This window comes from Notolabrus celidotus, chromosome 13 (assembly GCF_009762535.1).
Source record: "Notolabrus celidotus isolate fNotCel1 chromosome 13, fNotCel1.pri, whole genome shotgun sequence".
NCBI classification, from domain to species: domain Eukaryota; kingdom Metazoa; phylum Chordata; class Actinopteri; order Labriformes; family Labridae; genus Notolabrus; species Notolabrus celidotus.
Window position 1 is genome coordinate 20,675,141 of NC_048284.1, and position 27,593 is coordinate 20,702,733.

The 27,593-nt window shown below is 39.0% G+C and overlaps 1 protein-coding gene across 2 annotated transcripts; it reads left to right on the forward strand.

Moving 5' to 3' along the window:
- Window positions 1–494: 494 nt before the first annotated feature.
- On the forward strand, window positions 495–25,899 carry arhgap18 (Rho GTPase activating protein 18). 2 transcript variants are annotated; one of them, XM_034699420.1, is made up of 18 exons: window positions 495–875; window positions 12,704–12,950; window positions 14,337–14,475; window positions 15,522–15,604; window positions 15,799–15,948; window positions 16,632–16,695; window positions 17,220–17,338; window positions 18,130–18,201; window positions 18,410–18,503; window positions 18,792–18,883; window positions 19,103–19,180; window positions 20,002–20,161; window positions 20,353–20,435; window positions 20,529–20,735; window positions 20,910–21,044; window positions 22,578–22,699; window positions 22,819–22,874; window positions 23,045–25,899. In XM_034699420.1, exons 1-18 carry the CDS (start codon window positions 742–744, stop codon window positions 23,134–23,136), a joined length of 2,127 nt encoding a protein of 708 aa, XP_034555311.1. In that variant the 5' UTR covers window positions 495–741; the 3' UTR covers window positions 23,137–25,899. The 2 variants fall into 2 exon arrangements, with proteins under 2 accessions (XP_034555311.1, XP_034555310.1); XM_034699419.1 differs by having other exon boundaries at window positions 496–875; window positions 16,629–16,695.
- Window positions 25,900–27,593: the final 1,694 nt, after the last annotated feature.

The following is a 27,593-nucleotide window of genomic DNA, read 5'->3' on the forward strand; positions in this document are numbered from 1 at the left end:
GTGGAGACGCACGATATACAGGTATGACTAAACCACTGAGACAAACAGAACTACACAAACACATTTTACTGTCTTAGGGATCAGATTTCAGAAAAGAGAAGGAAATTCATGAGCTGACTTCAAAGCAAAAGTAGTGAGTAACTAGAGCACTGATAGAAATGTAGAGGAGTAAAAAGTACAATAATTGTCTTCTGAATGTAGTGGAATAAAAGTAATAAGCTCCCCAAAATAATACTCAAGTAAAGTACGGATACTGAAAAATGTACTTAAGTACTGTACTCAAGTAAATTTACTTTGTTACTGTCCACCACTGCTTAATAGTAATGAGAATGTATGGTAAAACCCTCCAAAACCCTAAGGAAATGTTGCTTTTGTTGCACCAGGAAGTAGTCAGTACCCTCTCCATGCAGGAGGAGGCGCCATCACCTATGAAACTTTGCCTTGTGATAAAATTCCAGCCAATCCTAGTGCTGTGTTGTGAATGTGGTCCAGCCCCTGTCCGGCTGCAGTGCCTCTAGAGATACACACTCAAACAGACACAGGCACCCACACGGACACACTAAGTTGTGGGGAAAGAGGAGAAGAGAGACGGGAGGGGAGTTTGATGTCAGAATGAGTCCATATAATGGAAGTTACAGCGCTGGATGGCACAGATAGATAAGACATATAGGTGAATATAGCGCGTGGTTGGATGTCAGCTGTGTGTGGAGAGACAGAAGAAAGAAGAACCGGAGCAGAAACATGAGTCGGCAGCAGCAACAGCAGCAGTCACAGGGAGTGGTTTTAACGGGTTACCACAGCAACGCAGAACTGTTGCCGAAAACTGGACCGTGTGCCTCGAGCTCTGCTCAGGAGCACGAGCCCAACCTGCACAGGTGGGACATCTCAGTTTGTTATCATGTATAATGAGGGCAGCAGCAGCGGCTAAAGGTTTATGTGTATGTGAGTGGGAGAGCAAAGGTCACACTGGAAGTACTATTACTCATTTCTAAGCTTGGAGCATTGTTGACTATTCTGAGGAATACTTCTGCTAAATGAAACTTTGTATCCTCTTAAAGATATTGTTCTCCAGCAGTGAACCTACTTCAAAGTAGAGCCTGAATCATGTCACCCAGGCAGGCTCTCTCTATGTTTCCACGGAGAGGCCAGCTCCACTCTTGGCCTGGGGTTATGTTTTATATTTCCTCTCAACACATTCCTAATCAGCAGGTTCACTGTGACTTAGTTACATGTGCTCCAAAGCTCTAAAGAACATCTTATATGTCCCCAATTGTGAGTGATTATTGATCATTTTCAATATTAAATAGGTAGTTGTTAGTTCTTGTTGGACTACTATTGATGGGTTGACATTCCTTTATTTAGATCCCACATTAGCTGCCACTAACGCAGCTACTCTTCCTGGGGTCCAAATAAAACAAACATAACATACAAAATATACATGCAACACAAAAACAGAAAATACTACAAACATGAACAAAAAAAAAAGCACAACTGAAAATGCTACAAACAACAAAGAAAAACTGTGAATGCTATATAGGCTAGAATTAAAATAGGAAAACAGGAAAAGCTACAAACAATAAATGAAATAGAAAAACAGGAAAAACCACTACCAACATAACATCACATCAAATTAAGACTTATCCTAAGTGTTCACTAACATTCATTATGTTAGGGTTATTGTTAAGGTGTTCCTTTAAGAGTCTTTTAAAACTGGCTTTACTGGGTGCTTCCTTTATAGTAACTGGTAAATTCTTCCACATTGTGATGGCTCTATACATAACAGATCTGCTCACTGCATCAGTTCTGGGTCTTCGCTTAACTAAATGACCCTGAACAGCCTGCTGGGCACTGTGACTGTGTTGGTCTCTCACATACCTTATTTGTGAATACAGACAATTCAGTTGTTTACTATAACTGATATTCCTAATAAAATTTGCATGGTTGCATGCCAACCTGTCCGCCTCACACCTGATGGACAGGCCAGAGCGAGTCTTGCAGCTTTATTTTGAGCTATTTGAAGTTTAGACAGATCTTTTTTGGCTGCACCCGACCAGACTTTTGAGCAGTAATGAGCAGCTTTTGGAGAATTGATCAACTTTTGAAGTTATTTTTTTCATCAATGCAGCACTGGTTAGCTTAGCAGTTTATCTGTGCACCCCATGTAAGGAAGCTATAGTCTTCCTCACAGGGGTTGCAAGTTTGACTCCTGGCCACAAAAGCTTTGCTGCAATTTACCTCCCACTATCCTTTCCTTCAACTGTCCTACAGAAAACCTTAGAAATAATATAAGTGCTAAATATGTTTTCTTGTAAGATTTCAAAATGACAGGATTTGCCACTCTGCACAGTTTTGTTCAGTGAAATGTACTTATTCTTGTTTTTAGTCTGTCAGATTAAAAAAGTAATTTTAAGAAAACAAGATATTTTAAGACAAAAAAAAAATCCTGTCAAATTGTTGCTGTGAATTTAAATTTAAATCTTGAAATTTCCTTTAAAATGAGACGGGTGCTGTAGGAAGCGGGCACTTCGCCAAACTTAAAGGACCTGGCAAAGTTGGAGCTTACAGGAGCAGCATAAAGAGCAGGTTCTGCAGAGTGGGAGTTTTCAGCCATGTGTCCAGCAGGTTATGCAAAGACAGAGTATAACAGAACAAGAGTATGCGGTTGAGTTTAAGCCCTAATTTGAGTGTGTAATATGTAGCAACTGTCCAATGTGAAGCCTCATTGTGTAAGGTTTTGTGTCACCAATAGAAAAGCTCAAGAAAAGTTGTCACATTACAAAAGGGCAAACCAGAAACTTTGTCTTTTTGGGCTTGTTTCACAGCTTTAAATTATATTGACATTTGCTGATGACACTTTTCTATTTGTTGGTTTATCATAAAAATGTAAGCAAGGATACTTTTAGTCTCTAGAACAGCTCCAGTTTCTCCCATTAAATGTTAACCCTCCTGGCAGCTTCTTACACTGAGGAAAACACACATTTTGAGTCACTGTCACAGGAAACTGTGAACGAGAAGTGCACTCTCTTGGAAACAACTGCACAGTCCCAATCCTTTATTTATAACAGAAAACATTTGTTTATTCCTCCAGGCCAAGCTGTCTGTGAGTGTGTGTCCAGTTCATGTTTAGACCTGCAAACAACCACCGTCAACAACCACGGTGTGCTGAAAGCAAATAAATCAAGAGTGCTGCAGCATTCAGATGGACACACCTGCATCCGTGTATGTGTATACAGTATATTTATGTGTATGTGTGTGTGTTCCAGATGGCTTGTCCAGCTAGCCGCAGAAAAACAGGATCACATTACAGCATGCCTTTGTCTCACCTCCCACAGAAGAGTGTGTGTGTCCTGTCTAGGCTGACGTTAAGGCTTAGTTTGCTGCTCATTGTTTCCCTTGTCAGGAAATGGGAGACACAGACAGACAAAGAGACAGACAGGAAGCTTCTTAACTTTTCCAGCAGTGGACAACCAAACTAAGGAGCCTTGTGGGAGTTTTGCACAAGGATGTCCGTTATTTTGAATTTTGGCGCCCTGAGCTTGATGACAAGGCAGCATATCTCTTATGTGTTTTCCATCATGATTGAATGTCTCCTCATGCCTTTTTGTGGTGTGACTGAGTAAAAACATAGGCAGTCAGCACACATGGTTTGAATTAATTCACCCTGTGGTGCAACAGAGAGGCAGCAGAAATACAACACTGCACAGGAAATGACATCTGTAAAAAAAAGGAAGACAAGCTGTGAAAGGTCACAAGATATCAAACCAGCAGCTAAGGAAGTTCACTCTGGATGAACAGGACTCAGATTAGACTCTTGAAAAGGGACATAATGTGGAGAAGCAGATGTCAAGATGGGCTAACGGCTCTAACATGATATAGTGTAGGCTAATCGAAGCTAAAGGGAGAGGATTTGTGAGTCAGTATGTCATCGCTGTGACCAGTTAGTATGAGAGGAACACAGGCTGCCTCTGTTTTCCACAGAGGGCAGCTGGCACCTGTTAGTATGAATAGGAACACCACTAACACAGAGTTGTATTCCCCTCTTCCCCTTCTTTTGCGGGCTGCAAAACATCCTCAGCTGTCCATTGTTAAAGCACATCCATCTTGAGTGCTTGGAGAAGTACTCAAATCCTTTAAAACTTTGTGTCACATGTTGCTAAACAAACCTGTTAACTTTTTGGCCCAGCTTGTATTAAAGGTTGATAAAGATGTATTAAAGACTAATACAGAGCCCAAAAAGACGTTTATCTTAAATAGAAGTGTTTTCTTAAAGCTAGGGTTGGTAGTCACGGAGAACTAGCATGAATTTGAATGTAACATGTCCTCAGGGCCCCGTCTAACCCCTCCCCTCGGAGCTCCTCCAAAACGACGCCCCCGCTCACATGCACGAGCGCTGCTGATTCGCGATCATATGATTCAAAACCCGTCCTCAGCACATCGTTTGTGTTTTGCACTATGTCAACTCATGTCTCACTCAGCTATAAGAAAACACCAAAACATTATCAAAGTGAAAGTTAAAAACACAAACAAACATGAAATGTACGCGCAGGAGGCGGGCAGAACAGCAGGACAGGATTTGATTGGTTTCATAATTTGGATCCTGATGGCAGGGATTGGTTAGTGTTTTCCCAGGTTTACTCCGGCTGTAAATAGCGGCTTTTTTTTAACCTCTTTTTTAAGAACACATTATGTACTGATTGCCATCGGGACAGAAAGATAATTTTACCAGCATAACAAAAAGGGTATCTAAATCTGACTACCAACCCCAGCTTTAAATGAATTTTGGTTCTAGGTTTGGGATGCTAGTTGATACTCTGTTACCTTTAGACAGAACCATGTTAACTGTTCCCCCTGTCTTGTGCTAAAGCTAGGCTAGAGAGGTTGAAGCTTCATATTTACCCACACTTATTGAGAAAAAAATATACCATTAATGCTCAAGTATGACTTAAATTAACCGTTGTGATACAACACTGTAAATACAGTCACTGCTTGAAATTTTTTGTATGCTAAACATACCCTACTGGTTAGAGTTGCTTTTTTAGACTTGTAAATTAGAAGGATGTCCCAATCCACCTTTTAGCCCCCAATCCTGATCAGATTTTTTTAATATTGAGTATCTGCCAATACTGAGCCTCAATCTGAAACTTGAATGGCCTAGATAATAGAGCTGCACACTACATATTTATATTTTTTAATAACTAAAAATAGCAAAGTTAGTAAAAAAAAATATCCTCAGCGTATTCCATTTAACTTAGTCTAGCTAGAATTGCTGTTAAACTCAAATATACCATAAAGATTCTTCCCAGAATGGTGTAATAATTTAGTTTAACTTTAATATTAAGTCACAAAAATCAATCAGAAATCCACTTAGTGCTATACTATAATACATACAGTGGATCCAAAAGTATCTGAAGTGATGAATTCAACCATCTACTCTGTTGTCTTTTTGGCCTATCTGCTCTCTCTGCTGTCTCTCTTTATCCATCTAGAGTTAGTTCATTCAGTGATAATGCCTTTCCTCAGTTGCTTTAGTCAACACACTGCATTCTGTTGCACAATATGTTTTTAGATGTTGTATCAAATTAGTAGTGCAACCTAGTGTTCTGGGTTCCCCTAACTGGAAATACTTAGTAAGAAAGTAACAAACGGGACCTCTGTGTGGAACTCCTGACATGGCTTAAACCTTATTTCACAAACACATATGTGCACAGCTCGCCAGATAACAACAACAACAACAACAACATCAAACCGCTTTATGGCAGCCTCTCTAGAGACACATGGTTCAACCGGTGAAAATGTAAACCAAGCACAGGATAGTTTGTTACAGAAGTATTGAACACAGCTTTACTGCAGCTACTCTGTGGGCTGATTTTAATCTAACAGTAATTTTCATTATGAATGTATCCGCCAACTCTTATCCTTGTTGCATTCACATCAGTGTTGAATGCTTGATTCTGATTGATCTGTCACACAGCAGCACAGAAGTTGTTTTTATGTGCTACAATAGAGAAATGTGCAAAATTGATGATGCCGCATGAAGTTAACAGTTAATAGACAACCAATAAGGAACAACCACATCATTCAGTCATGTCATGCTACTCTTAGTTTGTAGAACAAGACTAAAAACACTCAGGGCCTCTTGCTGATAAAGTCGGATTCAGTTCCTGACATCTTGGCTCACACTGAACTCACAGTGCTGAAGCTGCTCTTTGTTAGTCGATTGTTTCCTTTTATCCCTGTTTGCGCCTCTGAACGCTGGATTTACTTTTGTAAACTGTTTTTTCTGCACATGCACCTACATGACAACACACACGCACACACACACACTTGTTTCTGGTTGGCAGCTCTGAGCAGATGATGAAAGGTGTGTGGATAAAGGGACAAAGAGTAAAACAAAAACACACAGGGCTGAGGCACTCTTTTCCTCCAAAGGTCTATGAGCAAAAAATGTATGAATGTGTGAAAGTGTTTGTTTTAGGCACAAAGGCACCTGACTTCATTGAGAGTGAGTAAAGTCATGTGCACTATTGTGTGTGAAAATTTACACAAGTTGTTAGCATTTTTGTGTTTTCCACCACTTATGAATGGGGATAGCACCACTCCAAATCACACACACAGGAATCTCTGACTCCTTTGCAAAGAGGAAGCATGTATGTGTTTGCTGAACAAATCACTAAGTGTTCAACTGTGGTAACTGGAAAGCTTAATTTTTAACGCATGTTAAACATTTTAACTGAACTACAGGATCCTTTTTTAAGGTGAAATGAGGAACAAGTGCCTCAGCTGATCATATAGAGATGATTCATGTGGCATCAGGATCTTCTATAGCCAGTCGATGGATGCTTTCCTGTTTGATCTTTGTGATGTATCAGACATACCTGTTCATCTGTTTCAAGTTCAACAGTAGCTACTAGGGGTGTCCCGATACAACCTTTTCACTCCCGATACAATACAGATATTGCAGTCTTGAGTATTGATCCGATACGATATCAGCACGAATCATACATACTTTTATTACTTATTTTGTTGTATGGAATGTTAGAAAAGGCTTGATCAAGTGATATTACGCAAACAGAGAACAATAGTCAGCAACAGTAGGCATGAGAAAAACAGACCCATGTATTATTATATTATGTATAGTTTTATCTACAATGTAGTAGCGGCTAGGCATAATGTAGCTTGGCTGGAGGTGCTCAATTAAGTGTCTAAACCCGACATTACTCACTACCGACAGGGGCCGGTCATCGAGCACAATAAATTGGCTAATGTTTTCTGTTATAGCTAATGCCTTTTTGCCGTCCCATGGGAGTTTGTCACGTTTTACAAATGTTTGGGACAGCGTTGGTTGTTTGAGGGAGCAAGGGGTTCATTTCTTCGCCTCCATGGTCTTGCAAAAATTCTCATGCTGTTTTTTGTGATGCTGCTTCAAATGCCCAATGAGGTTGGTCGCATTAAACTTCCCTGGTTCTGTGCCACCACGGGAAACTTGTGCGTGGCAAGTTTTGCACTCGGCTGCAAAATCTTTTTCGGACTTTAACGAAAAATACTGCCACTCGGCCGACATCACTTCTACTCCTTGCTATTTTGTTAGCACCTTAGCACACGCTTTTTTTGTGATCACGTCATCACGTGGGCTCTGCATGCTGGATCCGGGCGCTGCTGGACAGAAGTGCTGGAGCGGAATCTGGAATAGACAGCTTGTATGGGAGTGCTTATATTGGAGATGTTAGATACAGGCCGATACAATCCGATACTCAGGTTTTTTTGCTGATATCGGACCAATGCAGGACACCCCTAGTAACCACTACATTACACAGACTTCACTATAGCTTACTTCAGCAGTATGAAAAATAGAACAGTTATCCTGTTGTTTACTTTCAATTTAAGGGTCTTCAGTTTACTTTAATAACAACACCATGATGTAGATTTGTAAAATGTAAAATGTGAAATAGAAAACTTGAGGTCTGTCTTCAAGAGGAAAAGAAAACAACTTTTTAAATGTATGTATCATTTGTGATGCATTTCAGGAGGTCGGATAATCTAAACGCAGATTGGATTTAGATTTCCTGGCATCACGCAGATTTTTCACCCAAGTTGAAATGTTCTATCTGGAATATCGGTTAGCTGCACTTGCATGCAGATATCTCTTCATACAGATAAATGGATTTTCAGATTACCACTGATGGGAGCCAGGATGTCAATACTGCATTATCCTTTTGCTCTCCATACCGAATATTTTTACACCGTACACTAAAACCTGTTGATTCATGATTGGTAAATACTGCTCATTTCCCATGCTGAAAATCCATCGGAGACAGACATTTGTCATATTCAGCAAAAAGTACAGTCAAGGCTGAGGGAAAAGTGTCTCTTTATCATAGATTGTATAAAATTTTGACGTAGTATCCGTGACATCACCCATCTGTTCCTGAGCGCTGTTTTGAAGCCAATCATTGGCGGCAGCCATATTGGAAATGCGGAACTCAACCAGGCAAAGTGTGAAGTAAAGAGGCAGAGTTTGAGCCTCTTAGCCAACAGCTATGTGTTCCCGTCCGGGAGTCAAGTCAGTCATGTCCTTATTTTGGCGAAAACTCGTAATCTTAATATCTTCTGAACCGTCACGTTAGAAAAAAATTCACCCCCGTACAGTGTGTGCTGAGAAATTAGCTACGTAGAGCCAAGCCGTTTTTTGAACCAGGCTGTAAACATTTTTATTAATGCTGCAAAGATTGTCTTTTTCCCATTCATGTCTATGTGGTTTCCTGTGTTTCTGCAGCCAGCCTCAGGCGGATGCTCCATGAATTGCAGTTTATAACACTTCCGAAAGGGCTTCATAGTTTGAGACCGGAGGTTGCTGCTTGCTCTTTATATATAAATAAAAAAATGGGTTAACCTCTTATTGCCACTCTGAAAAGAGTCAGAAGGTCATCATAAACATGAAGTTTATCCTCCGAAGAACAGGAATGTCCTCAAAAAATATTTATGGCTATACATCAAACTGTTGTTTACATATTTCAGTCTGGACCAAAGTGGTGGAGGTCTTATTTCCTAGAGTCTCTTAACCTCACGAGCATGGATATAAATAGCACTAATGTAAGCTCAAGAGGACCACATATGTAATAAGTATCACATCAGAAGCCCAACCCAGTATGTACCATAGATTGTATAAGGTATGTAGTTCAACCAACAATGCTGCAGAACTAATACAAATACCTGTGTTAGAGTGTGAGTGTGTGTGTGTGTGTGTGTGTGTGTGTGTGTGTGTGTGTGTGTGTGTTTGTGTTTGACAACGTCTGATTTATGGTTCTTCAGACTGTTGCTCTGCATTAAAGTCAATGATTAACTCCTCCTCTAAGTTTATGTCTGCTCTCAGGGTAAACAGGCCATCTCAACCTTATGTGAACACAAGAACATTTCTACCATTCCTTATGAATGAAAAGAGCCCAACTTCTGAGGTCTCAGTGAAGCACTGAAGAAGAATGACCTGCTAAGTGTTAGGTAAACACGGAGGAGTAGGACAGCATGTTTGGGCTTGTGTTATCAATCAGTATTTGGACTAAATCCTACCGGGGGGGGGTGACACAGAAATGTCAGAAAACGAGAGGAATGTATGGGGGAATATGGAGGAAAGGGGGGTGAGATACAAAGTCCAGAGAGGAAAAGGAAAGGAGACAAAAACCAATGGATGAAGTGTATTAGGAGGAGAAAGAGAGACTTTGAGACAAGGAGAGAGAGGAGAGGGTTCTCTGATGTTCTTTGTTGAAACCAGATCAAAGTGTTCTGCCTTTATTTACTGCTGTTTTAAATGCTTCATTAGTGTGTACAAAGTGTGTGTGAGTGTGTCAGGAAGTCTGCTGTGGTATGTGACCTCAGCTCAGCAGGAACCCTCAGGCTAATACTCTGCTGTTAACTCCAAATTAATTAATTCAGGACATTAACTCCATGCTGTTTTGTCTGACTGCCAAGTACGCCTCACCGGTACTTTGATGACTAAATATCAGAAACTCAAGCAAGACATTTTTCCGACAGTAATTTCTCAGTATTTTGTAATTTTTCCTTATTTTTCTGTTCATTAGTTTTCCTGAGATAACTGGTTGCTTTCATCTCAGTTTGATAAGTCTTGACATAAACCGAGTTTGCCCTCACAGTAACAGCTGACACATCCAATTTGAGCTGTTACCGAGGAGGGCTTGGATTATTAACAGTCCAACTGCCAAATACACAGCTTTGTTTATTTCTATGGTGTGGGTTTGGGGCGCTGAGACCAGACTGATGGTTGGCATGAGGCACAGAACCTACTCTACACTCCATATCTGTGCTGTCTTTGATAACCCTACAGCTTAAAGTGGAAGGCAAACAGAGAGAGAGAGAATGTGCTGAGTTAGAAGTGCCTCTTCCTGTCTCAACAAAGGGAGCATTTATTCGGACATTGTAAAAAGCGAAAAAAGAGACCCCTGTTTGAATACATATTGCATTATTTCATTCTCGGATTATCAGCAGCTAGCAATATTTGTAAGACTTTGCAAAATGTCTAAGAGTAGCAAGGCAAGGCAAGCTTATTTATAAAGCACCATTCATACAAAGAGCAATTCAAAGTGCTTTACAGAGTTAAAAACAAAAACCAGAACAGTAACAATCAATTAAAACACACAGCAAACACTTCGAACATTTACATTTTATATGCGGCCAGTTATGTTTGGTCTACTCTCTCTCTCTCTGTGTACTTATGCAAGTTAACATACATAGTAAACAGTGTTGGGTCTTATTATTTATTTAAATTAGGAGGGATTATTATAAATAATCAGCCCCCTTCACTGCTCTGAAGTCCATAACTTGCAGTCTTACTGTCCCACCGGACACAGAATCACAACTGGTCTTGTCTTAACCAAAATGAACCTTTAATTATTCGATTTATCTCAGAACTGTTCCTCAGGGATTAAGACTCACACATTGAATCTTCCAGCCCAAAGCTGGCTCAGACCTTTTGACACCCCTGCAGGGTGCCCGTATGCCCAACATTTAATTGTAGATCCAAAAGCAGGTTAATTCCATAACGTCATACCTTGACAGAAAATATCCAATTTAAAATATTACATTAAACAAACAAACATGGAAACATAAAATATTTGAAAATCAAAGATCAAGAAAGAAAGAAATTAAAATTAGTTACGGTAATTAGTTAAAACTCAGTTTGTTAAAAGAAATTATAAGTTTGTAGTTACAGAAATAAAAAAATAAGGTTTAAAAATGGGTTTGCATCCATTATTGAGCAGTGTAAGCAGCTAAAAAGAGGAACGTTTTTAGTCTGTGGTTTTAAAAGTGGTCAGAGTCGGGGCTTGTATAATACTATCTGGGAGATTATTCCAGGTAGTGGTGTATATTTATGAGATTTTATCACCCAGTTGTGTTAAATACATGATTCTGATTGGTCAAAACCCATTACAGTGATTAATTATCTGCAGCAAAAGTTCTGTTAAGGACAACCACATCACACATATCATGTTTAATAAATCTGCGTTAAGTAGTCCAGATCATTCCACCTTTACCTGTTGACACTGTGGCAAAAATGTTAGCTTCAGTCACAGGCTGGTCTTAAGAGACAGGAAGTAATGATAGTTACATGGATGTGAGCAATCTGAGGAGCTGCAATCCAGCCAATGGCAGCAGTGCTGGTGAATTAATCTCTAAAGTGATGATCACTGAAAATAAAGACAAAGTTAAAGGCTGTGACATTGCGCTTTTTAGTTTTTAAAGGTGTGTCAACTGCAAAGCTCTGAGAAGAAGGACAACTGAATGAGGACAGAAATGTCAACATAAAGATTCCGGCAGAAGTCCTGTTCATCTTGTGTTCAACCTCAGCACACACATCCTGTATGAGCTATAGTTCAGTTAAAGGTTAAGAGCACACTGCACTCCTTTGTTTTGGGGCTTTTGTTTACATTTGCAACGACGGACTGCTCCTTTAAGTTAGGATGTAATAACACTGTGTGTTCTTATGTTTTGGCCTTCAGATCTCAGAAGAGGATCCTTAGTTACACTGTTTTTGTGTCAGTCTTGCTATGTCTACTTTTATTTTGGCAGTGTATTACACATTCAATTTCAACACAACCGATAACAATCATGATTATATATGACTCGATGACTAACACCTGTATGAGGTCATCCTTACCACAAATACCACTCACAGTCTTAGCTTAAATAACACCATCCACTACTTGCTGAGATGAGCTGACTGTGTTAAGTGAGCAAACAGAAGTCCGTGCTATTCTTAGTCTCTCGCTGGAAATTCAACACACTGCTGTCTCGTATTCAGTGAGCAATACTGACTGACTTCTGTCCTTCTGACTCACTGACCAACAAGTGTCACATGCTAGCTCTGCCTACTGATGTGCTACTGAGTCAACACTTAATCACGCCTGTACACAGAGTACAACAAACAGCATTGGCTATCAGAGTATCCACATTTTATAACCCTGGAATGTTTTATGAACAGGCCCTGTTAGGAGGCACCTATCATGACATCATTGGTAAACAAGGGGCAAAGAGCACAGCTCAGAGTGGAACAGTTATGGTCAAAATCAAGTTTCACTCAAGGCTTGTGAGCAGCACTGTGGAACTCTTGCATCAACATACTTCAGGAAAAAGACATGTCAACTAATCAGAGGATATTACATATTTCTAACTGTCTGTCTCTTCTGTCTCATAGCCGCAGAACAGGCCACTATGCAGTTCAGCAGAACCCAAGCACACATCACGGGGACAGATATGGACCTTCCACGACACCCAGATGCACAAAATCCACCAGTACTGACCCATTATCACAACCAATCCCGAGTGCAGCTGCTTGCCCCAAGTCTCAGCCATCCTCCAGCCCGAAACCAGGCTCCAGCCCCAGACACAGTCCAGTTTCCAGGTCCAAAGCACGGCCTCCATGTCAGCGCTGCAACTCTCAGGTAGGCTGTGGTAAATCAAATGCGAGCTGATTTTTCTAAACTTTCAACTTTTGGAGCTTCGGGGTCCATGTTTGTTGGGAGAACTTTAGTGCAGTGGAGGTATTTGTGTGTTTTCTGCACCATATTTCCAGATCAAAGTTGATTTGCTAGCTTCGGTTTGGACTTTTATGAGCTTTGCTGATGCTGTGGTTGCAGAATCTTCTTAACTAAGAAGATTGTGGGAAAGAAACTTTAGGCAACAGGTCAGATTGTTGAATTTTAGGTGCCCAGAAATAATAGATTTATATTTTAAATCAACAAACATAAAGTGCGTTCCTCACATGCCAACCTCCTGTCCCCACCTCACAGAACCAAGTACCGAACCTGGGGGGGACAGAACCTTCTCAGTAGCCGCCCCCACCCTCTGGAACTCACCCCACTCCAATATCCAAAACTGCTCTGACCCTTCAGCTTTCAAATCTCTTTTAAAAACTCACCTTTTCAAATTAGCTTTTAATTTGTGATTGTACTGTTGTTTTGTTTGATCTGTGTTATTTGTTTCTTGCTTGTTTTGATTTTAACAGTTGAAAAGGGTCTTTGAGTTTTTTTAAAAGCGCTATATAGAAATATGTGTATTATTATTATTATTATTATTATTATTATTATTATTATTATCATTATTATTATAATAATAATAATTATTATTATTATTATATTTTATGAATAGAGGTGTCCCAGGAATCTTGTCAAAAGGAATAAACATCAGCAAACAGGACGGGATAATAGAAATTATGAAAGGAGAAATCAATGAAAATCCTGTGCTTTTTTTTTTCTATTTTAACATTTTTTTTTATTAGTTATGAGCCCAAAGTTAAAAAAAAATCCTTTTCACTGCTGTACAGCACAGGCTAAGAATGTCTGCTATCATACATAGGGTTTGGTTGGAAGCAATACAACGAGCATACACCATTTGTTTCAGTTAATCTAAGCTCTCAGAGAGAAGGTATTTTAGTCTCTGGTCATTTTTCTTTTTTATTTGTGGGCTTGAACGCTGGGATTCCAGTATAAACCAGCAATACATCAAGTAAAATGCCTTATTTGGAAGAGAAGATGGTGCTGGAGAAGTATGCTGTGATGTCTGTTTAAATAGGAAATGTCTTTTTATGTAGATGTATGAGGGGTTTTTCTTTTCTTGTGAGAGTGTTTGGGAAGCTGCACAGTCAGTTATGACCACTGAGGAGACTTGTTCAGACCGGTTGGAAATTCTTTGCCGGCGTCTTTTATCATTTTGCATCAATTCTGAAGAAACTTTTTTTTTTTTTTTTAGTACCCATCAAGATAAAAACACTGTTCATAGTGTAATAAGGAAGTCCTGCTCATTTTGCTGCTGTTGGCCGTCTTTTGCAGGACTCTCTAGACGAGCTGGAGATGGACGACTACTGGACGGAAGTGGAGCATATCACTCGCTCTGGTGGCGAAACAGGGAGGGTAGAAGGTGGAGGAGAAGGAGACGTGCCTGAGGAAGAGCAGCCGAAAATTCCTGAAGGTGAGATTCAATGTGTTCATGGAAAGACCTAAAAAGACACACAACCTTGTGTGTGTGTGTGTGTGTGTGTGCGTGCGCGTGCGTGCGTGTGCGTGTGTGTGTGTCCTTTACCTTCATTCCCAGCGCTTTTGTACATAGCGAACTGTAACTATTCTGTGTTTCTGTATATACTTATTATTAATGAATTTAGATTATTTTATTCTTATTTATATCTTACTTTGTTACTTCTTTCTATTAATATTTTGACATTTTCATACTGTGCATGAGAGCATTCTGTAACAACGCAATTTCCCCCCGGGATAAATAAAGTATTGTGTATAGTGTAGTAACACTTAAAGAAGACAAAACATAATGACAGAGTTTGATCACAGGCATGTGAGAGTTAACAGATAATTAGACCATCCACCTCAGGGCCAAAGACCTCTCTCTTCTGGTTGAAAGGAAAGAAACACCTTGAACCTAACATCTACAAACAACTTCAGTTTTCTGTTTGTAGCTGTTTGCATCTTCTTGAAGTAGGATAGCATCTTTTTGTGGTTCTTTAGTATCTCTAAGGTATATTAGCTGCTCTGCATAGTCAATCGTAGTAAAAACAATTGGGAATGCAAAAAACAGCTGAATTTTAGTGCCATATGTTTGTCGAGGCTGTTTGTAAATATTTTCTGTTTATCAGATTCACTCTGCATGCTCGGACATGCGTCACCCTACATAAGAAGTAGTCAGGTTTTGTGTATATTTTTGTGTGTCTCATGCAGCTAGCATATAAAAGCTATTGTCCTTTCAAGCAAACACAGTCTTCCTGTCAGAGTGTACAATATGTCTGTAGTTACTCCTTTCCCTTTCCTGCACCTAAAGGACAACCTTGAGTGTCTTTTGTGAGGCCAAGTTGTTGTTTCTCTCTCCATTTGTTTCCATTTTTAACAACAGTATCTCCCCTTCATCCTCCATTCTCCCTCACAAAGAGGTGGACAATCTCAAAGAAACAAGAGAAAAATGTAATATTTTTTTATCTTCTCTTTATTTTCCTTTCTCTCTTTCTTCTTCAGAGGGCGAACAGGAGGAGGCGTGGCTAACAGAGGCAGGCCTAGCTCGACTGTTCGATGATTCACTGGCAGCTGACCACGACCAGGTGTCAATCATCATTCCCTTATTCAAATAGTCAGACCTGAGTCATGGCCGAGCAGTTTCATATTCCCAGTTCAGTGTTTTAGTGCGTGTTCTCTGTACTGTTTGCCTGTGCCATGCTTCAGAACCTGCTTATGTGACAGATAGATGCACTGTATAAATATTGTTGAGTCATGCTTGGCTTTGGTTGGTTGACAGGAAGAAGACAGTGCAGTGTTCCTGTCCACCCTCACCAGAACTCAGGCAGCGGCTGTAGAAAGACGTGTGGCATCACTACAACAGACGCTACGAAGACGCAATCGGCAACACGTCCCTGATGTCAGAGACATATTCAGACCGCCTGAAAAGGTCAGGAGATGCACACGCACACACCTGAATGCAAAGTAACTATAGCCTATCAGCATGAAAAAGGTGATGTAAACTTGAAACACAGGAGAAATAACACTCCTGTATTATCAGTTTTGTTTAACCGGGTGATTCACCACCTGTCACTGAAAGCTGTTATTATGCAAGAACTATGAAGTCATGACAAGATTTCTGGTGATGCACTGATAGTGTTTCTCTTCCCTTGTTAAAAGCATGAAACCGAGAACCCTCTACATCCCACAAATTTGACAATTCCCTTTTTTAGAACCACAAAGGAAGTGGTAGAGACTGCTAAGTTCATGTCTGTTGATATTTCTCTTGATTTGCATTTATTTGGAGCAAATTGCAAAACTTGTGACTCAATCAAATCTAACTCCTCTGAGCAAATTCAAACCCCTTCAGTAACCTTGACCAACTATTCCAGTTGGCAGAATATACTGTTTTTCTCTGAGTTTGTCCATTTATTAACAGAGAAGATAATGTGTAACATGAAGAATGACTATGGCACACAAGCTGTTTTCACACATGCACAAAAACTCCCTAAAACTTTCTGAAACTGTCCCGGTGTGCTAAATGTGTGAAAGCAAACAAGGGAAATATGTAATCTGTCATTGACTGTGAACATTACACTGTATTCTGTACACTTCTGTGTCTCTGTGCTGCAGGATGAAGAGCCCACTAAAGTGAAAAGGGGAAGTGTGAATGGTCCAAAAGATGTCACTTCAGCGGGTATGTGCATCACACTCCTACAGACTCACACACACACACACACGCATCCAGTATGAGTCAGAAAGATGAACTGAGGCCCAAATATACTTCTGCCTAGCAACATGTCAACAAATGTGTCAACAATAATAGAATGAAGCTATGAGACACAATACATTAAGTAGAAATTAATTCAACACAGTTGTGTTTATAGATGCTATAAAGTCTTTCTTAAATCTTCTAGTAGGAGCACTGTTGTCCTTCATTTAGAACAAAAAGTATTTTTAAAAAATCTTAAAAAATCAGGTCAAGTTAAAAATGTAGGCACTATGTTTAAAAGAAGTTTAAGGAAGTAAAGGCATGAGCTGCTTTTATTCAATCTCTCACAGTCTCCCAAAGCTTGCGCTGTAAACAATAGAAAATCTCTTTCCACTGTCCGTCTCTGTGCTTGTAAAACTGCACTTTACCTTCATTAAAAACACCTCAACACTCTGACACTGCTCCCCTGGCTGCATCTTTTATTTCCTTTATTGTCCGTGTCTCCACAGAAACAGAAACTGAACTCAACGTTGAAGTGGCTTTTTCAGAGCAGGCGCTCACTTACAGGGACAACCACCAAAGGTTAAAGGTCAACACAGGCCCTAGCTCACCTGATGACAAACTACCGGTGAGTCACGTACCTGTAAACACACACACACACACACACACACATGCACACGCACACGCACACACACACACACACACACACACACACACACACACACACACACACACACACATGAATGCAAAGACTTAATGGAGAGAATGATGGAAAAAATGCATGCATTCATTTTAAATTGCTGGCATGCATAGACAAAGCCATTTCAAAGTACTCTCTGCTGTGTGCAGTCAAATCAGCGCTCATATTGTTAAATAATTAATTATTTGTGGGTCAATGATTACCAGGGATAGTAGATACCGAGATCTGACGACAGAGATGAAAGAATTTACTGCACACAGTTGTCTTTTTACAGCTCTCTGTGCGTCTGTAGGTGTGACAAAAAATATGTCTTGCAATCCTCATAGTTTGCTGGATTATGTACCTAGATGATTACAGCTTGTGTTGAAAATAAACTGTTAAATTAAGTTTAGGTTTGGTCTCATTTTTTGTGTTTTTTCAACAATCTGACCTTGTAATAACAGTTAAACAATGAAGTTGGACTTTTAATGAGATTTGATGGCATGAAGATTGTGTTGCATATCAGCAGAGAGCAGTGTTTGTGTTTTGAGTGTTGGTCTGTAGCACTCTCTTGTGGTTGAGGCTGGTATAGTAGTCTGTTTCCACTGCTTAATGTGGTCATTAAAAATGATCTGACCTGTCTTAAAAAACTTCAAACAAGGAAACATAATTTATTTTAACACATTTTGGGGGTTTATTGTTCCTTCCATAGTCACTAACCTCTCTTTTTTTCCCTTCAGAACTTTAAGCTGCTCCGGGATAAAACAGGTCAGACCAGAATAGGAGATTTGTCTCCTCTGGATATGAAAAAGGTAACATGGTTGAATGCAATTACCTGTTTGTTAATGCAATGTTTGTTTTGTGCCTTTGAGGACATACTGCCTTATAACAGAAGAGTAGATTGGATGTTTTAAGTTTGCTTCTAAGTTTATGATATAATAAGAAATATAAATACTACAATAAAGTATACTACAACAGTACATTGATTTCCTTAATGTCTTTTTTTTAATAATCTGTCAGGTGCGTAGATTGGTGCTAGTAGAGATGACGGCTCTGTTTGACACAGCTGGGATCGACCTCAAGGCTCACAAAGCTGTCAAAGTCAAGACTAAAGGTACAACACACAAACTTTGTGTTAGCACAGGCTTAAAGAGCTGGAGAAGACCTTATAGTTAAATAAAACTAAAGGTTAACATTCACATAAATGTTACACTAAGAGACAAGAAGGAGCTTTTATGTAGACAAGAACATGAATATTTTCAGTCACTACAAATTATGCGGTTGCTGTAAAAATAGCTAGAGTGACAACAAGTTGCTTCTTTTTCAGGTTTACAAACTTAATGTTCTGTCTGGATGTATTTATGTCAAACTCAATATTTGTGTGTGTTTGTGTGTGATGCAGAAAGTGGTCTATTTGGTGTTCCCCTTGCCACTTTATTGGATCAGGACCAGAAGCGGGCTCCTGGAACCAAAGTGCCATTCGTACTGCAGAGGGTGAGCACACCAGTCTGGACCACTGATCATTCAACATTACAGCTATGATGAGAGGGAATCTTATAATAATGATTAATGAAGCAACTTTAATCTGTCTACATGTAATGTATAAATATCACAACCTACATCGAACACAGTTCTTCATGGAGTATGTCTAACTAAAATAGTTGTTTTGTTGTCTTTCCATAAATTTGATCTCTTTTGTGCTTTGTTCTCCAGCTCATGAATCATATTGAGGAGGAGGGATTAGACACAGAGGGGCTGCTGCGGATTCCCGGAGCTGCAACTAGAGTTAAGGTTAGTCAGAGAATTTCTTTTTCTTAATACATTTTAAATCAATAGAATATTTTTGTTCACATTGAAAAAAGGTCAACACCAGCATTATTGTTGGCTTTTAGGATGGTTGACACCATAGACTGTATAAAAAGAGAGATGTCCTGACACCTCCACAAAAGTGAAGCCAAAACATTTTGAACTCCTCTACTGACTGGCTACAGTAGAGGTTGATAATCCTCAATGTCAACAAAGGGGACATGGGTCAAACTTCAAATCAAAATACACAATAAATAGAGCTTTGTTAAACATAGTTCATGTCTTATCGTTAGTTTCTGTCTTGCTGATTTAAGTCCAGATATTCAGTCCTTTAGGTACTTTGGTTAGAATTAGTTTATTGACGCTGTAAAAACAGATATAAGGATGATTGACTGCTCGTTTGACAAATGCAGTTCCTGCAGTGCCGTTTTAGTGGAGCAGAGGAGGAACAGTGTGAGAAAACGTTAGAAGCGCTAGCTCTGAGTGTCCACAGCTCATGATCTGATCTGCTGGCTGTGACGACCTGAGAGATCTTTGCCTTTCAAAGTGAAATAAGTGAAATATGTACTTAGTTAACAAAAAGGGGAGGACATTAGTACAGCAGCTCTACCTGCCGGGACCCTTCCTCCAAAACCGTCACCAGCACAAGTTATCAGTGCTCCTTATGAAGGGTGTTTCGGTTTCACTTTTGGAGAACAGGAGGAAGTGGGTCCATCTCTCTAAACAGTATAGCTTTGAAACCATAATAAAAGGATTGTTTGAAGTAGTGAAACAAGCCTGTCTGTGTGTACCTGGTCCAAATCCAGTCGCTGTGCCAGGAGCTCGAGACCTCTTTCTATGATGGGGTGTTCCCATGGCAACAGTTGAAGCAGCACGATGCTGCAAGCCTTTTGAAGATGTTCATCAGGGAGTTACCCCATCCATTACTCACTGTGGAGTACCTCAACGCATTTCTGGCTGTCAACAGTACGTACACCAGCTGTTCATGAAGAATTCTACTTCATCACTAAAGACAGAGAAAGGATAAACTTCACATTAAGCGTGTGTGTGTGTGTGTGTGTGTGTGTGTGTGTGTGTGTGTGTGTGTGTGTGTGTGTGTGTGTGTGTGTGTGTGTGTGTGTTTGTGTGTGTGTCTGTGTGTGCGCACACATTTACAGACCTCCCCACAAAGAAGCAACAGCTGCAGGCTTTGAACCTGCTGGTCCTTTTGTTGCCTGAGGCCAACCGGGACACTTTAAAGGTACGCTGGAGCTTCCTGCAGCATTTCCAATTCAATGCATGAAAAAAAAGTGACTTTTTTTGTTGAATAATTGATTATTGTTTGCCTTGGCAGGCTCTTGTGGAGTTTTTTCAGCTTGTGATTGACCACCAGGCCAAGAATAAGATGACTCTCAACAATGTCTCTGTTGTCATGGCACCAAACATCTTCATGTTCAAAGGTTTCCGCTCCAAAGTTACAGAACAGCAGGAGTTTTCTATGGCAACCAGCACTGCCAACATCGTCCGCTTGTTGATAAGATACCAGAATCTCCTATGGACGGTAAGGATAACATAATCCTCTAACATGATATTTTTCCTCACATTTACACGGTTTGTCATTGCATCCCTGCAGAGTTGCTCACAGAACCATCTTTATTATTTGTCCATGGAGTGGGGAGGATAGCACAGTGTGTATTGACCAAGGCTATAAAGTCTCCCTTTTCTGTTCCTGCAGATCCCCAAGTTCATAGTGACCCAGGTTAGAAATCAAAACATGGAAAGTCAGAGGAAACAGAACAAAGAGCGAGCTGTAAGAAAGCTTCTGAAGAAGATGACCACAGAGAAAACATCTGAGAAAACAATCCCAGAGGTAGGAGCTATTTTGATATAAAAACACTCTTTATAACCTGCTTAGTAATGTGCAAATGAAAAACACTGAATTCAGATTCATTCCAAAGTAGGTTTTAGATCATTTGAACAATATACCACCCACTACAATGCTAAACCAAATACATTATGTTCCTAAAGTTTTCATAATGTGCAGTTAGACTTTAGTGTATTGTGAAATAGTGACATCTAGTGGTGATGTATAGGAAGAATATCTGCAGGAATACTTTTCCAGTGCTGCAACCTATATGTGGGCACCAGGTTCCAATTAAAGAGCAGTCAGTCGGGTTTGTGAGTCAGTCAGTCAGTCACAAGATCCCTAAAAGAGCTGTTGATCGTCTGCATAGAAAAGTAGCTTTTCAACCAAATTTACTTTTCAGTCTTTTTTTCAAGCTTTATCGAATCTTAAAAATGTTGATAGTAATTAAAATAGAATAAATGCAATCACAAATTCAGACCAAACAAAATATAAAAGAATTTAAGACGACAGGAAAATAAGCAACAGAGAGCTCGAGTGCAGTTAAATAGTTAAAATCATCAGTATAGAGTATTTATTTTTTCATGTTTCCAATTTGATCTGTTAACCACTGGTTTTAGTTTGAATGTGTGTTAAGTGTTTCAAGTGTGTGCAGCACAAAAGTTAAATGATTTATTTATTTATTTGGATCCCATTAGCTACTACAAAGGGTGTTTTTCTTATTCAAGTTCCTAATTCAAGTGTTTGCTCCAAACATCATTCTATCACTTGAGCAAGTCTGATAATGAGTATCAGCCGAAATTTGATAAAACATTGGATTGATTAGCTTTATTGTCATTGCACCAGGTACAATGAAATTGAGTATTCAACTCTCCATCATGGAAACTAAAAGAATGAGAAATATCAGCCATAAAAAGACACAGTGGTGCAAAAGAGCAACACATCAATAAATAAAAATAACACAGTACATTATTAAAACAGAACAACAGCAGTAGAGGTAGAATATGTACTGATGTGTAATGATTGAAGTTAGAACAGGCAGAAACAGCATAGAGGTAGTAAAGTCTACGTGTTAATGTGCTAAAGTGCAATGATAAAGGCTGCTGTGCAATAAAAACTTCAGGTTAATGAGAAGTGATGCATAATGGAACATTCCTAGAAAGAGCTTCACAAATGAATATGAGCTAGTGTGAGTTAAGTGCAGTTGTTTATGATCATCAACCAGCTTTCTGTATGTGCAGCATAGATGAGTGGAATAACTGCCACTTGTGATAAATCTCAGGTGATAATCTGATAATCAGCACTATGAGAAGAAATTCAGTTAACGTTATAAAGAAATGTTAAAGTCATAAAAATGAACAGAAATGTTTGTGGAGCTCTCACAGTTCTTTATAGTGTAAATGAACCTTATATGTGTGTTTATACCAACAGACATCTAGTCATCTGAGTGATTATGTGGATGCAGACTGTGTTAAGACCGTATTATTTCAAAGTGTTTATGGCTGGGTTTTTTAAAACTGTCACTGTGTTTACAACCAGGAGAGTTCACAGGGATTCATCCGAGTCCAAGCTCCACAGTTCAGTAAGGTGTCCATGGCAGTTCAGCTGACTGAAGAGTTACAGGCTGCTGATGTTTTAACACGCTTCCTCAGCCAGGACAGGTAATGTTTATACAAAAATACAGAACATCAATAACACAAACAGTACTTGTTTTAGCTGCAGTATACAAGACCAGTCCTTAACTTATTTCCACATTCTCTCTCTCTATTTGTCCTACCAGCTCAGTGGCAGTGAAAAAAGAAGATCTGTGTCTCTATGAGATTGGTGGAAACATCAGTAAGTTCTGTGACATCTAACATTCTGTACATCATTCAGAATGTTGATTTAGTTTTTCTCCACTGATAGAGGAAGTTTTTAGATTTCAGCTCGTTGGCTAAATACTTGGTCTAATGTTCCAATAACTTCACGTCATTCTGTCTCTCTCCCCTTCATCTGTTGTCCCTCAGAGGAGAGATGTCTAGATGGGGAAACGTACATGAAGGACCTCTTCCAGCTGAACCCTGCAGCAGAGTGGGTCATCAAATCTGTACAGAAATGATCAAATTACCCAACATTATGCCCCGCTGGATGCTGGATGGCTTTGAAGTTTACCACTGTGTCCCACTGAGGAGAGACGTCATCTGGCTCTTTGTGGTTTCTGCTAGATCAGGACGTACTTAAACCTTTCATTTGTAGCAGGTGGTTCCATTGTTCAACACGATTCTGGCCTTGAAAATTAACAAAAACTGAAAGTCCAGGAAACAGGAAAATGATGTGCTTTGACCAATCTTGTCATTTATTTTCCTCCATGCCTTGTGCTACAAGTTGAAATATTGGGCCCAGGTTACTACTAGCTGGACGTTTCAGATATTCAGGGGAAACAAACTCTTTACTTTTTGATCTCTGGCCATATCTGGAGTCCTCTGAGACTACTGTTGAAATGTCAACAATTTCTATAAGTTTGAGGCAAGACTTGAGCCACAATATTGTGAGGACACTTTGTGATACTGAAAGTGTTGCAGTTGTAAACTGATTTATTGCCACTAATCATGTTGTTGTGTGTGCAGTAAATGATCAAATAAGATAGAACAACACATATTAAAATTCTACTTATTCTATGATTGATTATACAACTAAAATGCCTTTAAGTTCTCATTTTGAGAATTTTGGCCTCTTTTTATTTATATTTTTATTAAACTTCATATAAATTAAGTAAAACCGCAATTTAAAAAGATATGACACTGTGTTAAATGTAGATAAACACATATTTTAATTGTTTGCCAATTATTTAAACCCTCTATTTAATTTAACAGTGCAAAGTTAACATATCAGACACTGAAACAAAGAAATGTTATGTGAAAAGCCTGCGCTCATTTTAAATTCGAAACAAGTAGCATGCTCAAAAAAGTTGGAGCGGGCAAAACAAAATACCTAAAAAATTGTGTAATGCTAAAAAAAGGAAACACACGGAGGAACATCTCAAACTAATCAGGTTAATTTGCAGGTAAGTAACAGCTGGATATTCCAGAAAGGGTAAGTCTCTCAAAGTAAAGATCGTAAAAGAGATTTACCACCTTGTCACAGATTGTCCATCAGGCTGCACTGTATAAAACAGACATGACTCTGTAGTGGAAATCACTGCATAAGCTCAAAATCACTTCCAAAAATCATTGTCTGTGAACCCAGTTTGTTGCTTGCATTAACAAATACAGGTTAAAACTGTACCATGCAAAGAGGGAGCCATATATAAATCTGTTCCTGAAATGACGGTGACTTCTCTGGGTCTGATCCCATTCAAGACTGACTTAGGCAAAGTGGAAAACTTTCCTTTGTCTGAATAATTCAAATTTGATATTCTTTTTGGAAATCATCGACGCCAGGTCCTAGCTCCAAAGAATAACGGGACCACCTGGCTTGATATTGACACACAGCTCAAAAGCCAGCATCTGTGATGGTATGATCCTTATATCATCATGCATGCTGGCTTTTGAATTGTACACACAAGTTTCCATGACATAGCATATTTCAGCAAGACAATGCCAGACTACATTTTCCTTGTGCAACAACAGCATGGCTCAGTAGTAGAAGAGTCATGGTGCTAAACTGGCCTTCCTGCAGTCTTGACTTTTACCCTTTGAAAACATTTTACTTATCATGGAATGAAAAATAAACAAAGGACACCCCAAACTGTGGAGCAGCTGAAACTGTAGATCAGGCAAGAAGGGGACAGTATTTCACTCTCAAAACTCCAGAAAGTGGTCTCTTTGGTTTCATTTGATATATTGTCTTTGCACTAGTTTTAATTAAGTAAAGGGTTTCAATGATTTTTTAACAGTAAAATTCTGTCTTAATCAACATTTCACACAGCGTCCCAACTTTTTTCGGATTTGGATGTTGTATATGGTTTGATTATTATATGTCAGCGTACTGAAGCACTTCACTGTAACCAGAAAGGGAATGACCATTAGAGTTAACTGGTGTAACGTGGAAAGCTTAATGTGGACTTCCAATAGAGGAGGTGTGATGAAGCACTGCTGTAACATGGGATCGTGTGTAAGGGAGGAGCCCAAAAAGAGCACACCTCAACAGTGATCCCAAAACTATTCCTAATAATGTGGTCACTGACAACTTACCAGGCATGAATGATGACATCACTGTTTAATGGTACAATAATGATACTGTACATTCTTACTTTATTAACCATTGATGTTTGAGTGTTTTTATGCGTAAATTCACCCATAAAAACATGTTGCTCGCCAGTGTACTGATGTGAATGCAGCTTTTGTGGAAGATACAAAATCAATTGCCTTACAAATTGTGTACCAAAGACTCGCTTTAAAAAACTGTTCAACTCTAAATTTACAATTTAAGAAACTAAAACAGCTGCCTTCTTCAATGATACATTAAAGGGTTGCAAAGGTATCCGGACACCTTTGGCTTTCCTTGTTTTAATTTATTTTATCTGCACTATTCACAGTCTGACTATGACAACTTTTTTGACTCCACTGGCAAAAGTTGTGTTAGTTCAGAAAAAGAAAACCCCTATCATGTTTTGCACGTCTGTACTTTACTTGGCTTGTAACAAAAGCCTTATCTGATTATGTGTGATTTCTCACAGTTTCGGCAGCCTGTGGGGAATACTTTCACCACAAAGTTAAACACTGCAGATGTTTGACTCACAGAAAGCTCTTAAACTACAAATAACATGTCACTCCCTGCCTTGTATTAACATGTTTTTACTGTGAATCTTTTTGTTTTTCTTGTTAATGCCCCAGAAATGACCACTAAACAGCCTGTAAATAAACAGTTATTGATTACCAAATATGCTGAATTAAGTGTTGATGCATGCAAAGGGTCGCACACAATGCAAGCACACTGAAAACAATCCTCTGTAACAGACTACTGTTTCTTCTGTGGAGTGTCAGTGATGTCTACAAGAATTTAAAAGCATGGGGGAAGGCCATTCTACATTTCTATTAGGTTTCATATGAACTTGTAAAGTCATCCATCAACTTTGCAGACTACTTCAGGTAATTTCCTCGTCTTCATCAGGCAGCTGACGGCCCTGATCAGGCGCTTGTTCTAATTTCCTTTGAGAATTAATTGCCCTGAGTTAGCTGGATGGTCAGAACACTAATAGCGTTAGTGGGGCTTATAGGGCCTGAGCCGCAGTTCATTGGTTTACTGGGGTTAGAGACGGACACCAAATTTAACAGAGCATAGTTACCTCATTTCTCCTTTGTAAGAACTGCAGTCTATCCAAACTTCAAAATATCCAACAGTAGCTGTACAATTTTGGATATAAATGGAAAATTATCATTCTGATCCTGCTGAAAACATGGACCAAGAGAAACAAATATTGCAGTAAAATATGTAAAGGCTAAAAAATAATTAAATTAGCAAATGCAAAGCATTTGATGTGAAAGGCAGATATTGTGGCCTACCAATTTCAAATGGATACAAGGTTAAACTAGAGCTATAATAATATTCAAATTTCATTTTGAAAAAGTTTCTAAGGTATTATTTGGTGATTTTAGTTGAGACAAGGTTAAAAGGGAACCCTCAGAATGGCACAAAACTACACTGACCCCAAAAAGTGCTACATGTTTTAATTATATGTGTTAACACAATAGCCAGCACTTTACAACCCATCAAGTCTTGCATTAAGAAGACCATCAATATTTTAGGCAGGAAACCTTTCAACTTCCATTATTGCAATACAGTCAGGAAGTATAATATTCTAAACATTGAACATTTTCAAACCTACACTGACATCTGTCTGGTTTTTAAAGTTTTAAATGGGCTTGCCCCTCCATCATTGATCAAATTTATATAAAAAAAACCCCACAATATGATAAATACTAGAGCACAAACTAGAGGAGACTGTGACGTATGAAGACGAAAAACAAAATTCAGCCAAATGGTAGTGTCTGTCAGAGGCAGCTCACATTAGGGAGCGTGAGAACTACTGTACCTTTAAAAAAAACAGTTTAACATTGGTTAAAAACAAACCAGTCATGTACACATGAATAATCTGTTTTCTCACTTGATGCATTTTGTATGTAAAATGTGTTTGTAAGTCAGTTTGTGTAGTATCCTGTTAACTGTTTTGTGACATCCTGTAATTTTAAAACTTGTTGTTTTATATTTTATGAGAGTATCTGCCTTAGGACTACGGATAAAATTTAGCTGTTGTGCTAATTCCGGCATTTTTTAATTTTTTTCCCCCAACATTGCTTTTATTGATTTTCAACAACTTTAGACATACATTTATAAACATTCATACACATATCTTCATATATATGTGCATAAATACTATACAGAACACACAAAAAAATCCCTGGTGCACTAAGGAAGATAAATAGAGGAAGAAGCACATCTTAAATCCACACATATAAAAAGTAAAATAAATAATAATAATAAAAAAAAATATATATATATATATATATATATATACATATATGTGTGTGTGTGTGTGTGTGTGTGTGTTTGTGTGTGTGTGTATATGTGTGTGTG

Bases quoted from the DNA above. Each gene is read 5' to 3' on its own strand.
- arhgap18 (XM_034699419.1), top strand. From the start codon at position 742: ATGAGTCGGCAGCAGCAACAGCAGCAGTCACAGGGAGTGGTTTTAACG. The intron at 15,605-15,798 runs GTGTCAATCATC...GTTGGTTGACAG, and splicing joins TGGCAGCTGACCACGACCAG to GAAGAAGACAGTGCAGTGTT. The intron at 16,696-17,219 runs GTATGTGCATCA...GTGTCTCCACAG, and splicing joins AAAAGATGTCACTTCAGCGG to AAACAGAAACTGAACTCAAC.